Below are 13622 nucleotides of genomic sequence, written 5' to 3'. Positions count from 1 at the left end.
AATGAGGAGCTCTGGTAGCATAGTGCCTAAGGCACTTAACTGTTAACCAGAAGGCTGGTGGTTCAAACCCACCAGCCACTCCTCGGAAGGAAGGTTGAGCAATCCTACTTCCATAGTGATACTGCCTCGGAAACCCAAGGAGGGGTCGCTATGAGTCGGGGCCGACTCGACGGCACATAACAACAACAACAACAGCTGCTAGTTGGGGAATAGAAGATTAGCTCCTTGCTCAGCTCTACCAACACTAGGAGAATCAGAGCCCATCAACTCCTTTCCTGGCCCCACTGAAACCGCAGAGCTGGAGGATGATGTTTTTCCATTGGTGTTTGGCTGGAGTTTTTTCCATTGGTGTTTGGATTTTCTGTTGTTAGGTCATCCTTGTCCTAGTCCTTTAACTAGAGAGAACAGGCTTTTCGTTTTGTTTTGTTTTGTTTTTTGTCTGTGCCTGCTGGTACTTCTGGGTTTGTGGCTTCTGCAGCACCTTGTCTGGGACATTTGGGAGGCAATAAGGAAACCAAGGATACTCACCACAGTGCTATTCCTCAAGTTCTGAAGTTCCTAGGCTGCCCACCATCATTCTGCTTTACAGATCTTCTTATGTTTGTTTGTTGTGTTTATGTGTAAGGTGTTTCTTTGTAAGAGTGAGGATTAGGACAATTGGGGATACTCCATCTTGGTGGAACTGGAAGTTTTCGCCCAAACCTATTTTGCCCCCAAAACCCAAAGAGATCTACGATTAATGTGCATTATTATTTTTCTTTCCCTTTTGAAACTTTGCCAACATTGTAGGCACCTGAACTTTTGCAGGGTTTCTCCCACCTCTATCTAGTATGTGTCTTGTTAAGGTTTCCACGGTTGGTGCTTGCTGCTTCCAGCTTATATTCCACTTACTAATATATTTCTTAATGCCTTGATGAAGGGAATGTTCTTCTAGCCCTACTAGGGGTGTGTCAAAGGATAGCTGAGCAATTTTCACCACATTAGATCCATTCCAGTGTTCCTATTTCTCTAAGCACTGGGTCGCCAACCTCTAGCATATGTAGAGGAAGTTCTAGCATCTTTATCACATTTACTGTAGGCCTCTTTTTAGTCAAGGCTTCTATTAGCCACTCCCAGGTGTCAAGCTAACATTAAATCCTGAAGCCTAGGTGAAGCACCTTGTTGGCCTTCCCAACCTTACATTTATCCTCAGTGGTTCATGTATTTAGACTTCATTTCCATGTGTATACTCCAGGTTCCTGCTAATAAAATTTGGTAAAATTCAGCAACAGCTTCAGTATATTCGTTATCTTCCCTAGGAGTGAATCTTAAAATTCTCTCACTGGGCATGCTGGATTTTACTTTCTTTATTGCCCTAGAGAAAATGGGAGAAACTGGGAGATCAGGTGGCTGTGGCAATGACTGCTACAACAGTGAATTTAAGGCTGTAGGGTGAGAGAGCTACTTTTGATTGTGTTGAAGAGATTTCCAAAAAAAGAGAAAAGCGTAAGACCTTGAATTCTCAGCTCAAGGTATGGGTAGGAAAATCAGAGAGTATCTATAGTGGCCTTACAGAAAACCTTATTTTGTGAAGTTGTAGGAGAGATGTGGTAGTGGTGGTCCGTCCTGAAGAGAACAGATATTCCTAAGTCATCAAACTATTGTTGTGTCAGGGAATGCATAGTTTTCTTAGAAGATGAGAAGCGCTGTTTCTGGTGTCAAGAAATGTTTAGAGTTGTTTAGAGGCTCAAGAATCTCAGCTTTGTGTCTACCTAAAAGTTCCTATCCCAAGCCTCAAATTTGCACTCCTTCCCAACCAGTACATTTACCTTAGAATAAGAGACTTGGTGTAAATGTACCTATAACTGATACTGCAGTTCTGCAGCCTATGCATCCAGACCCCATCCACATCTCTCCTACAACTTCACAAAATAAGGGTTTCTGTAAGGCCACTATAGATACTCTCTGATTATCCTACCCATACCTTGAGCTGAGAATTCAAGGTCTTAAGCTTTTCTCTTTTTTTGGAAATCTCGTCAACACAATCAAAAGTAGCTCTCTCACCCCACAATCTTAAATTCACTGTGATATTGCAGCAGTCAGTGCCACAGCCACTTGATTTCCCAGTGCCTCACCCTTCTTTAACATTCACTTCAGGTAATACTGTGGGTGATCATGATTCCATAACATGCCATCAATTAGCATTAGGTCATTAAAAAAACAGGGAAGGAGGAAAAGACCCAGATGGATGTCAGAAGAGACTCCGAAACTTGTTCTTGAACAGAAAGTAGCTAAATCAAATGGAAGAAATAATCAAATAAAAGAGCTGAACAGAATCTTTCAAGCACAGTAAAGTATCATAATGAAATGTGCAGAGGCCTGGAATTAGAAAACCAAAAAGGGAAGAATACACTTGGCATTTCTCAAGGTAAAAGAACTAAAGAAAAAATTTAAGCCATAAGTTGCAATATTGAAGGATTCTAAGGGCAAAATATTGAATGATACAAGAAGCATCAAAAGAAAATGGAAGGAATACACATAGTCACTGTACAAAAAAGAATTGGTTGACATTCATACATTTCAGGAAGTAGTATGTGATCATGAACCAATGATATTAAAGGAAGGAGTCCTAGCTACACTGAAGGAACTGGTGAAAAACAAGGATCCAGGGCTTGACAGAATACCTATTGAGATGTTTCAGCAAACAGATGCAGCACTGGAGGGGCTCACTTATTCATGCCAAGAAATTTGGAAGACAGCTGGCTACCTGGCCAAGAGACTAGAAGAGATCCGTATTTATGCCCATTTTCCAAAGAAAGGTGATCCAACGGAATGTGAAATGTATCAAGCAATATAATTCATACCACGCATAAATGAAATTTTGCTGAAGATAATTAAAAAATGGTTGCAGCAGTATATGGACAGGGAATTGCCAGAAATTCAAACTGGATTCAGAAGAGAACATAGAACAAGGGTATCATTGCTGATGTCAGATGGCTCTTGGCTGAAAACTTAGAATACCAGAAATATAGATACCTGTATTTCATTGACTATCTATACAGAGGCACTCAGCTGTGTGGATTATAACAAATTATGGATAATATTGCAAAGAATGGGAATTCCAGGACACTTAATTATGCTCATGAGGAACCTATACATAGACCAAGAGGCAATCATTCGAACAGAAAAAGAAGATACTGAATGGTTTAAAATCAGGAAAGGTGTGTGTCAGGGTTGTATCCTTTCACCATAATTATTCAGTCTGTGTACTGAGCAAATAATAAGCCAAGAAACTGAACTATATGAAGAGGAATATGGCATCAGGATTGGAGGAAGGCTCATTAACAACCTGTGATATGCAGATGACACAACCTTGCTTGCTGAAAGTGAAGAAAACTTGAAACACTTACTGATGAAGATAAAAGATGATAGTCTTCAGTATGGATCACACCTCAACATAAGAAAACCACAGTCCTTCCAACTGGGCCAATAAGTAACATCAGGAAAAATGGAGAAAAGATTAAAGTTGTCAGAGATTTCATTTTACTTGGATCCACAGTCAATGTCCATGGAAGCAGCAGTCAAGAAATCAGATGTATTGGACTGGGAAACTCTGCTGCAAAAGACCTCTTTGATGTGTTTAAGAGCAAAGATGTCACTTTGAAGACTAAGGTGTGCCTGACCCAAGCCATGGCCTTTTCAGTTGCTTAATAAACTTGTGAAAGCTGGACAATGAATAAGGAAGACCGAAGAAGAAGTGATGCATTTGAATTATGTTGGCAAAGAATATGGAAAATACCATAGACTGCCAGAAGAATGAACAAGTCTGTCTTGGAAGAAATACAACTGGAATGCTCCCTAGAAGCAAAAATGGCCAGACTTAATCTCACATACTTTGGTCATGTTGGCAAGAGGGACTAGTCCCTGGAGAAGGATGGCATGCTTGGTAAAGGAGGAGGGTCAATGAAAAAGGGGAAAACCCTCAACAAGATGGGAGTGACACAGTGGCTGCAACAGTGGGCTGAAGCATAGCAAATATTGTGAGGATGGTGCAGGACTGGGTAGTGTTTCATTCTGTTGTCACTGTGTCTTGGAGCTGACCCTGTGGCACCTAACAACAATAACATTTTCTCCTAGCAAGGAGATCATTAGTGTACTTATCAAATATATGAGCAACCTAATCCCATATTCTGGCTATATTATCAGCTTTGTAACATATATAATCAACTGAGGTACCAGCCAAAAAACAAAATACACATTCTATGGGATTTTGAAGAAAAATTCGTGAAGAAGGACTGTTTACAGAAAGTTAGGGAGGATTCAGAGGACACACAGAGAATGTTGAATCACCCTGGGACTCACAACAGTAAGAGGCATAGTCCTTAGGCTTGTGGGACAAAGGGAACTCTGGAGCCTGGTGAGAACTGGTGCTTGAAAGGGATCTGTTTCGTAGGAGCTAAACCCCTAGAGGTAGAAAGGAAGTGAGGTAGAAATACTTTTCTCTTTTCAGCGAGCACTCTCTGCTGGTGTATTACCTAAGGCATTTGACTGCTAACCAGAAGGCTGGCAGTTCAAACTCACCAGCCACTCCTTGGAAGAAAGATTGGGCAATCTACTTTCGTAGAGATACCACCTTAGAAACCCAAGGAGGGGTCACTATGAGTGAGTTTGGTTTGATTTTGGTTTCTCTTTTCAGCCTCTTCCTAAGGCTTCCCAGTGGCCTAGCCCAGCCGGAAGCCAGAGACCAAGGCAGCTTTGGTGTCATATCTGTACAGGTCAAACCCACCCTTCCACCTCCAGCCACAGAGAAAGGCAAAGAATGGATTAAGGGATGGAGAGATGAAAAACATTAGCACAGGGGGTCTTGTGAAACCAACAGTAGACATATTTTCTCCTTGCCAAAGTATAGCACTTCTGGTGGGAAAACAAGCTGTCTAATGACTGGAGCTATCCAGAGGGACCAAATGGCCCCAAAGACCTCATGACTCACCACTCAAAGGTGTCCAAACAGGATTTCTAAGAAGGGATTGCTCTCTATGTTAGAAGACATCAGACAAAGACTTATATTATTCAGATTCTGAAATTACTTCTAAGAAGAATCCATGTGAATACATTTTTAGGACAAATGCCTTAAAATTATTAACTTCTGCATGTAATATACTTGTGTTCTAGCGAAATTTGGTGCCATTTTTTGTTACAGGATTTTTACAATGTAATTCAAATTCTATGACTGCATTGTTGGTTTTAGTACACGGAATTCAGAGTATAATATGGAAAAGGCTTGTTTTTTCCTTAGCTTTACTTTAAAAAAAAATTCACTGCCATCGAGTCATATCCGACTCATAGCGACCCCTCCTTGGGTTTCCCAGGCAGTATCACTGCGGAAGTAGACTGCCCAATCTTCCTTCCAAGGAGTGGCTGGTGACTTTGAACCGCCAGCCTTCTGGTAAGCAGTTAAATCCCCTAGACAGTTGTTAATTAAATGAACATAATATGCACATACACCCTTCACCTGATTCTAGAACTTACTTTTAAAAGGAAATGTCCATTTCTGTTGTGTAATTTTTTGATCATGCTTAACTCTCTATTTTGCAAGTGTTATCACTAATGGAAAGAATCTAGAGACTTACTCTTGAGCTAACAATGTTTTTCTCTCCTTTTTTCCCCTTTCAGGAGGACAACTGTGAGTTTTGTGGCTTACTGCTGCTCCACCCGGTGTCTGCAGACTTTTGACTTACTGAGTTGATAAACACTCATCAGCCCTTAGTGACCCAAGTGTCACCAACTTGACACTGCAGTCGCCTGCAGTGTGGTGGGAAGGAGGGAGAAGGCCAGAACAGGAAACAGACCTTCCCATACTGCTTAATCAAATGCAGGAGACTGCAGAACTTTCTGGAAGGTCCTGATTGAGCTTCAGAACTAAAATGCCTTCACCATCCCCCCCAAGTTGGAATATATTCCTCCCCAAATTAAGGACCCTTTGTCTTGTGTGTGTTTCTTTTTCTGTGTGTTTAATACTCAGACTGTTTAGTTTTGTGTGCCTCCTCAAATCTAAAACAGATTTCTGTTCTCTGAAGAACTATAATGTGATAAAACGGCCAAATTAACCTTTGAACACATTCACCTTCAATGATCATTCCAGTCTTCTCCTCTCTTTATTTCCCCATAGAATTATTTACCCCAGAAGTTATTCTCGCTGGTTCTCCTAGTGGTAACTTGTCAGTTTTTTTGTTTTTTTATTTATTTTATTTGTTGTGGTTGAGAATATACATAGCAGAACATACATTAATTCAACAATTTCTACATGTACAATCAGTGACATTGATTCATTCTTCAAGTTCTGCAACTTTTTTTTTTTTTAATTGTGATCTGGGTGAAAGTTTACAGAGCAAATTCACTTTCCATACAGCGGTTCACATACACTTGGTCTCATGACATTGACTACAATTTACCCCAGTGAAACAGCTCCCCTCCCACTTCCTCCTGATAGTTACCACTTCCCTGTGTCCATCCCTCCATGCACTCTTGCCCCCAAACTGTCTCCCTGTGGATAAACAGCCCTTTTTTCTCCCATGATTGTTCTCTCCAAGGAATGTATCTACCTCAGGTAAATGTTCAACTTGTATGCCTGTCTTATGTTTGGCTGGAAGCCACAGGTGTGGGTTCAGTTCCAGACCTGAAGGGGAGCTAGGGGCCATAGTCTCAGTGATTAGTTTTTGAAGAGTTTCAGCAACCTCCCTGGCATCAGCAGGGTGGGGTGCCTGAGTTGGCAGCAAAGTCAAGCTCCCATGGAGGCTGCGCAAGCATCGCAGAGCACACCGTCTCTGGAAGGTTACAGCCTTGTTTACAAGTTGTGCAGGGCATTGAGAGACCTTTTTTGGGAGGAGAGGGGGAGTAAAAATGTAGATTGCAAATGAAATACATTTTTACTTTAAAAGACAATTTGCAGAAAAGTAATTTTTGAAATTATTTCCTGATTTTATATTTTTTTATATCGAAAGAGTTTAAGGAATATATGAGGCTTTAAAAGATCTGATCCCTTCTTTCTAAATTTAAGCATTTCAGCATAATGAGAAAAGGGGAGAAAAAGTGCATCTAGTGTTCTGTTACATGGGTTTATGATTAAATTTATATTAACTTTGAAATGTTTTTATATGTGAAAAATATTTCTGCTACTACTTTTTAATGGGATGATTCTAAGTACATCCTGGCACATTTACTTTAATATAGGATGCATTTGGTTATCTTCATTTTGCCCCTGTATTTTTTATGTACTTAACACCTATAGGACAGTTTTACTCTGTTCTACAGAGTCACTGTGAGTCAGAATCAACTCAACAGTAGTGGGTTTGGGTTTTTTCTGGTTTCACACACTGTTTTCCAGGACACTGAGAAAAAACAGGAAAGGAGTTCCAAATTCTGCCTTGGACTTTTGCAAAAAGATCATAAACTGAAAGTACATGAAATTACACCCTGACAGAAAGAAAGACTCTTAATGTAGGAGTCACATTTCTGCTCCTCCTTTGAAAGGATGGCATTTTATCATTCCTTTGCTGCCAGATGTTCATCTGGTTGTTGTGAAGTGATTTTTGGGGGGATGATACAGAGTTTTGTATGAGGCAGGACTAGAAGGGGAACCAAGAAGCTTTGCTTGGTAGAATAATTATTTTTGAAACATTCCAAACTTATAAAAAATTTGATTTGTGGAATTTTATTAGCTGCCCTAAATCTTTAATGCGAGGCTCAAACTGTGCTAAAAGTCCTGCATAGTTGGCATAGTTACCGACAAATGTGTGATCTGTTCACAGTCTCACCACCTGCTGCACAAAAAGCAGCCTTTCTATGTGGAATGGGGAAGGCAGAAAGTGATCACAGGTTCCAACAGCATCTGCACTGTTCCTGCTTCCTCTTGTCCCTTTCATAACATGTTCTGGTCAGCCTTAGTATTTCAAAGGCTTATAGTATAATAGGAAATGAAGATCTGTATCAAAATATAACAGTTCTTTCATCCTTTGGAAATACTGACATTTTAACTGTAACTTCTACATGTACATAATTGGCAGGTTAAAAATGTGACATAACTTCATAAATGTGATTAATGCATAAGTGGCTGGTACCTCTTGTTTAAGTGACATGAAATATATTGCAGTATTTTTCTGTTTTACCTTTACAACCACATGTCTTAAAATAGAGCTGTGAAACATACTAGCCTGATATTCAGGATTCCTTTTGTTTTGACATCTCTGAGATTTGCAAAGGCCCTTACAACAACCCTAGCATCCTCTTCTGTATCTGTGATAAACTGTTTGCATTCAGCATCAGCAATGGGCTGGGCATTACCTTTGGGCAGTCTTGGCCTTAATCCCAGGTGTAGCACCTGAGCATCTTTGATGGAAATTATAAATGGAATTTATAATTTAGTTTCCCTGGTGCCATTCATTACAGAATTTTGTGCTGGATTCACTGATGTTATTCTTAACCTTTTGATATTATAAATAGTGTTGTAGACAACATCTACATGGCATATATTTTAATAGTGAATTAAATAGAAAAGCTAATGCCAAAGTTACTCTATATGTTGTTTTCTTGAGCAACAGTTATACTAGATAGAAAGAAATTTCATGCAATAGTAGTAATGCCAGAACAAAAAGGGCTACTTAGAAAATATTTATTCACAAAATTCACGTCAAGGAGCTCTGGTAGCACAGTGACTAAGGTATGTGCCTGCCAACCAGAAGGTTGATTGTTCAAACCCACTAGCCACTTGGTGGAAGCAAGACTGGGCAATCTACTTCTGTAAAGATTTACCACCTCAGAAACCCATTGGGGCTTGCTATGAATCGGAATTGACTGATGGCAGTGGGTAGTAGTAGTAAGTTAACATCAGTGATCTGAAGTGTGGTTATGGGTAAATCTAAAATTTCAGAATGACCTTTTTGGCTCTGGCCTTCCTATAAAAAACAAAAAGAACCAGTGGCCGTTGGGTCTATTCCTACTCATGATGACCCCATGTGTGTCAGAATAGAACTGGACTCCATAGGGTTTTCAGTGGCTGATTTTGGCAGCAGATCACCAGGTCCTTATTCCAATGTGCCTCTGGGTGATCTTGAACCTCCAACCTTTCATTTAGCAAATGAGTCCATTAACTATTGTGCCACCCAGGGACTCCTGGCTGTATTATAGTGCAAAAGGGGCCTGTTTTAAGTGGATCACCTTATCGTTGTCCTTCAAGTTGCCTAACTATTACCATCCCAGACACATTGGTTATAAACATTGTTTAGATGAAATGCCATATTTTCAATTAAATTATTTTTGAACACACTTTTTAAATTTTAAAAAATGATCAATACCCTACAGAGCCCTAGCTGCTGGAAGATCCAGTCTAGTTGATAGAGAAGAGTGATGAACTCCTGTGTCTGCCATCTGTCCGTCTTCAGGGTAAATGAAGAATACTTGAAACAACTCTTGGTCTACATACTTGGCACTCACTAAAACCTTTCACACTCTGATTTGTCTGACTAATTTGATGAACATCTCACTTTTGTTTCACATTGAGCATTACTAACTAAAATGTTTACAGTTGAAGGAAAAATGCTTCAACGTTAATTGGCTTATGAGCTCCTGAATTTACTTTTCCCAAAATATATACCCATTTTTTAATTTATGGTGAGTTTCAAAGACAGTTTCTAAAATTAGATTTATGTTTCCTGAATTTAAAAATGAGACATTCTTATCTTTACCATAAAAAGCTTAATATTGTACACTGCTTCAGCAGAAATCAAAATTCTTTTTCCAAATTATTTATGAACATGAATTGCTAGCTAGGCCAACACTAATACAAACTGATATAATTAAATATTATGATGTAAACTCACTTCATAAACTGGTAAACACTTTGTTTAAGAATCTCATTTAACACATTAAAAGGAAAAATGTGGAATAAACGAAAAACATTAAAAGCCCAGGATTACTGGTTGGATAAAAAAACAAAAACTCACTGCTGTTGAGTTGGATCTGACTCATAGTGACCCCTCAGGTTTTCGAGGCAGTGTCACTGTGAAAGTAGATTGCCCAATGTTCCTTCCGCAGAGTGGCTGATGCGTTTGAACCGCCAACCTTGTGGTTAGCAGTCAAATGCCCTAGGCACTACACCCCTGAGACTATGGCTCCTAGTCACTCTTCAGGCCTGGAATTAAACTCCTGTGGCTTAACCAAAACCATAAACCAAAGAGCTGAACAACTACCAGGGAGGTGCACTCCTTAGAACAATCAACTGTGGGAGATCAGAAAGGCAGCACATGCACAGGCGGAAAGGTAGGGAGGCAGGAATGCATAGGCAAGAACGACACAGGGAAAGGGAAACCACAGGGCAGGAGTGGGAAAAGACCTGTTCATTGTGAGGATTGTAATCACTGTCACAAAATGTGTACAAACTGTTGAATGTAAAGTGAATCTGCTTTGTAAAATTTCACTCAAATCACAAAAGTTATTGAAAAGCAGCAGCAAGTAAGGGAGAGAGGGAGGGACCACTACCACCAAGAAAGAAGAGCCAGGATACCTGTACTGAAAAGGTCCTTAACCCAGGGGAAGACCAAGGCACATGTAGATCTCCAAGGAATGCTGGGCCCACAGATGTTGAACAGAGACAAGAACCTTCCTCAAGAGCTGACAAAGAAAGCCTTCCCCTAGAGCTAGCACCTGCATTTGGACTTCTACTCTCCTAGACTATGGGAGAATAAATTTCTGTTTGTTAAAGTCAAAAAGAAAAAAAAAAAAAATCTCATTTAAAAATGTATCCTTACATAACCCTGGCTATTTTATTATGTTCACAGTTCCATTCACTCCTGCTTGCTGCTAATGAGGCTCTCCTACTTTTCTCCAGGAACTCAGTGAATACCTTGCTTTCTCTTCAAACAGTGGGGATTTTTATAAAGCCTGTATTCTTGAAAATAACCCTATGTCTGTCTAAAAATCATTCAAGTCTCACTGTCCCTACCCAGGAAGCACCTACCTGTATCAGCAGCTAATAGATCTGAAGGTAATACAAGTGTCTGGGAAGGGGATTGATCATACCGAAGTGACTGTTGTCCTGGGCCAGTAAAAGAGATTGCTTCACAGCTTAGAATGCTGTCTTTGAAGCTTGACTATATAGTCCCTTGAACTTTGGAGACAAAGGTGTTGCTGGCCCAGTATGGTGGGACACTTGAAGATTATTTCTATATGCAATTAAGAGACATGCAAGGGTTGGCTGTATTTTTTTCCTACTCACAGCAGAGTGTGGATTCTCATTACTACCTATGTTAAAGGAATATCAGGCTTTGTTTTCACAGCAATTTTGAGTACCTATAGAGTGTTGCTATGAGTTAGAATTGACTTGATGGCAATGAGTTTGGTTTCTGGTTAAAATAATCCAAGAAGGCTTTCTAAAAATAATGATTTTCTAAGACTCTGAATCTGCCTTTTGAAGAAATGTAAAATTTATTTAGGGTGTAGTTATTTTTCTAAAACCCATACTGTATCCTGTTTGTATCTCACAGAATGTTTGGGCTTGAACCATGTAAATGTTAGGGGTGTTGGTGGTAGCTTCATTGTCTTAACCACAGTATCATTTTGTTAAGAAGGAAAAAAGCAGGGAAATATTAAATACTTAAAGCATATGATGACATTAGCAAAATTGATAGAGTTAAGATCTTCAAAAATTCTCCTCTCCATAAATGAAACGAGAAAACTGGCACAAAAAAAAGGCAGAAGCAACTTTTTCAGAACTCTGGGTATGAAGCAAAGTCTTGCAGCAATCTGAGGAGTGTTCATTCAAGAGAATGACTGGATTTCCGTAAGAATGGCCAGCTTTGTGATGTTTTAACTTTCCTTATTCCCACATCCCACCCCATCCTTAGTCTATGGTAGCTTTGAAAACCAGCAGTCTGGCAGCCACAGTGGAGACAGAGCAGGAATGGAGCAACTACAAACCTCATTCCCAGAAAACTATTTCACTTTACTCAGACCTGGCCAGGTGAAAAACACTTTTTCCCTGGAGACATTTGTCCAGAAAATTAATTAACTTTGCAGCTGTCTGAGATGGTGGATAGCAGTTGAAGTAAAAAAAAAAAAAAAAAACAGCTGGGAAGTAAGATGTTCATAGGGGCTTTAAAGAGTGTCAACATATTTCTGGGACTCTAGAAGGACATGTGCATGTGTAAGACTTTGTACATGGCAAGGACTCACCTTGAGGCTCTGCAAAAGTAGAAAGTTAAGCCTAAGGCAGAGTTGTCAAGAGCCTGGCTGAGTGTTGAAGATGTGCCCCCAATACACACAAAGAGCTCCTTAGAAGAAAATTGGGAGACTTACTGGTTCCAGATGTTTAAAGAAATCACCAGTCGTTAGCTGATCACTAAGGTAACCCAATAGATATGCCAGTAGCTACACAAGACAACACATAGAGAATCTATGGAATTAATTAAGTAGAGTTACTAAACAACAACAAACAAAAGCAAACCCTTAGAAGGTAGGAAAATCTGATTTCCAGAGTTGCCACATTATTATTGAAGTGATCAATTTTCAATAAAAAAATTCCAATACATTCAAAGAAACCAGAAAGTATGGTTTTTATAGAGGAAAACAATAAAAACTCTCCCCGAGAAGCCCAGACATTGGACTTTCCCGACAAAAACTTCAAATCAGCTATTTAAATATGTTGAGAGAATTAAAGGAAACCATGTAAAAAATAATAATAATAAAGTATGAGAATGATGTCTCACCAAATAGAGAATATCAATAAACAGAAAATATTAAATTCTTTAAAATTGAAATCCTGGAGTTGAAAAGTACAATAACTGAAATGAAAAATTCACTAAGGGACTCAACAGTAGATTTCAGCATACAGAGAAAAAAAATATTCAGGAAACTTAAAGATAGGTCCATTGAGATCATCCTATCCAAGGAACAGAAAGAAAAAGAATGAAGACAATGAACAGAGTCTCAGAGATATTGGGACACCATCAAGCATACCAGCATACTTATAATGGGAGTTCCAGAAGGAGAGAAAGAAAGGAACAGAAAAAATATGTTAATAAACAGTAGCTGAAAGCTTCCCAAATTTGATGATAAAAAACTGCACATCCAGGAAGTTGGATGAACTCCAAAATAAACTCAAAGAGATCTACATATGAGCACACCATAATCCAACTGTCAAAAGAAGAAAACAATCTGTTTCTCATCAGAAACCATGCATGCCAAAAGGCAGTTGGATAACTTATTCCAAGACCTGAAAGAAAAAGACTGTCAACAAAGAATTCTATATCCAGCAAAACTATTCATCAAATATAGAAAAATCGTAACATACCCAGATAAACAAAAAAATGAGAGAATTCATCACTAACAAACTGACTTATAGGACATGCTAAAAGGAGTCCTTTACTTTTATTTTTTTTATTTTTGCAGTGTTCCCTCCCACCCTTGGCAACCAACAAAGAAAGTTTCCTTCCATATATAAACCTTTCCTTGACTTTTTACAATAATGAACTAATATAATATTTGCCTTTCTGTGATTGACTTATTTCACTCATTATAATGTCCTCCAAGTTCATCCACATTATGCAGTGTTTTGCAGATTCTACGTTATTCTTTTTTTTTTTTTTTTTTTT

At 39.1% G+C, this 13622-nt stretch overlaps 1 protein-coding gene across 1 annotated transcript in view; it reads left to right on the top strand.

Moving 5' to 3' along the window:
* Positions 1–5725, top strand: part of LRRC28 (leucine rich repeat containing 28) — a 375800-nt gene extending 370075 nt beyond the window's left edge. Inside the window, exon 9 of the mRNA XM_007959947.2 lies at positions 5653–5725. Coding sequence (XP_007958138.1) covers positions 5653–5725 — 73 coding nt within the window. The remainder of the gene's footprint in view (positions 1–5652) is intronic.
* The last annotated feature ends 7897 nt before the right edge of the window (positions 5726–13622 follow it).

This window comes from Orycteropus afer, unplaced genomic scaffold (assembly GCF_000298275.1).
Source record: "Orycteropus afer afer isolate SDZICR_OR568_19922 unplaced genomic scaffold, OryAfe1.0 scaffold00019, whole genome shotgun sequence".
Classification (NCBI taxonomy): Eukaryota; Metazoa; Chordata; class Mammalia; order Tubulidentata; family Orycteropodidae; genus Orycteropus; species Orycteropus afer.
The sequence above is the reverse complement of the archived record's forward strand: the minus strand, read 5'-3'. Positions and strand labels throughout refer to the sequence as shown.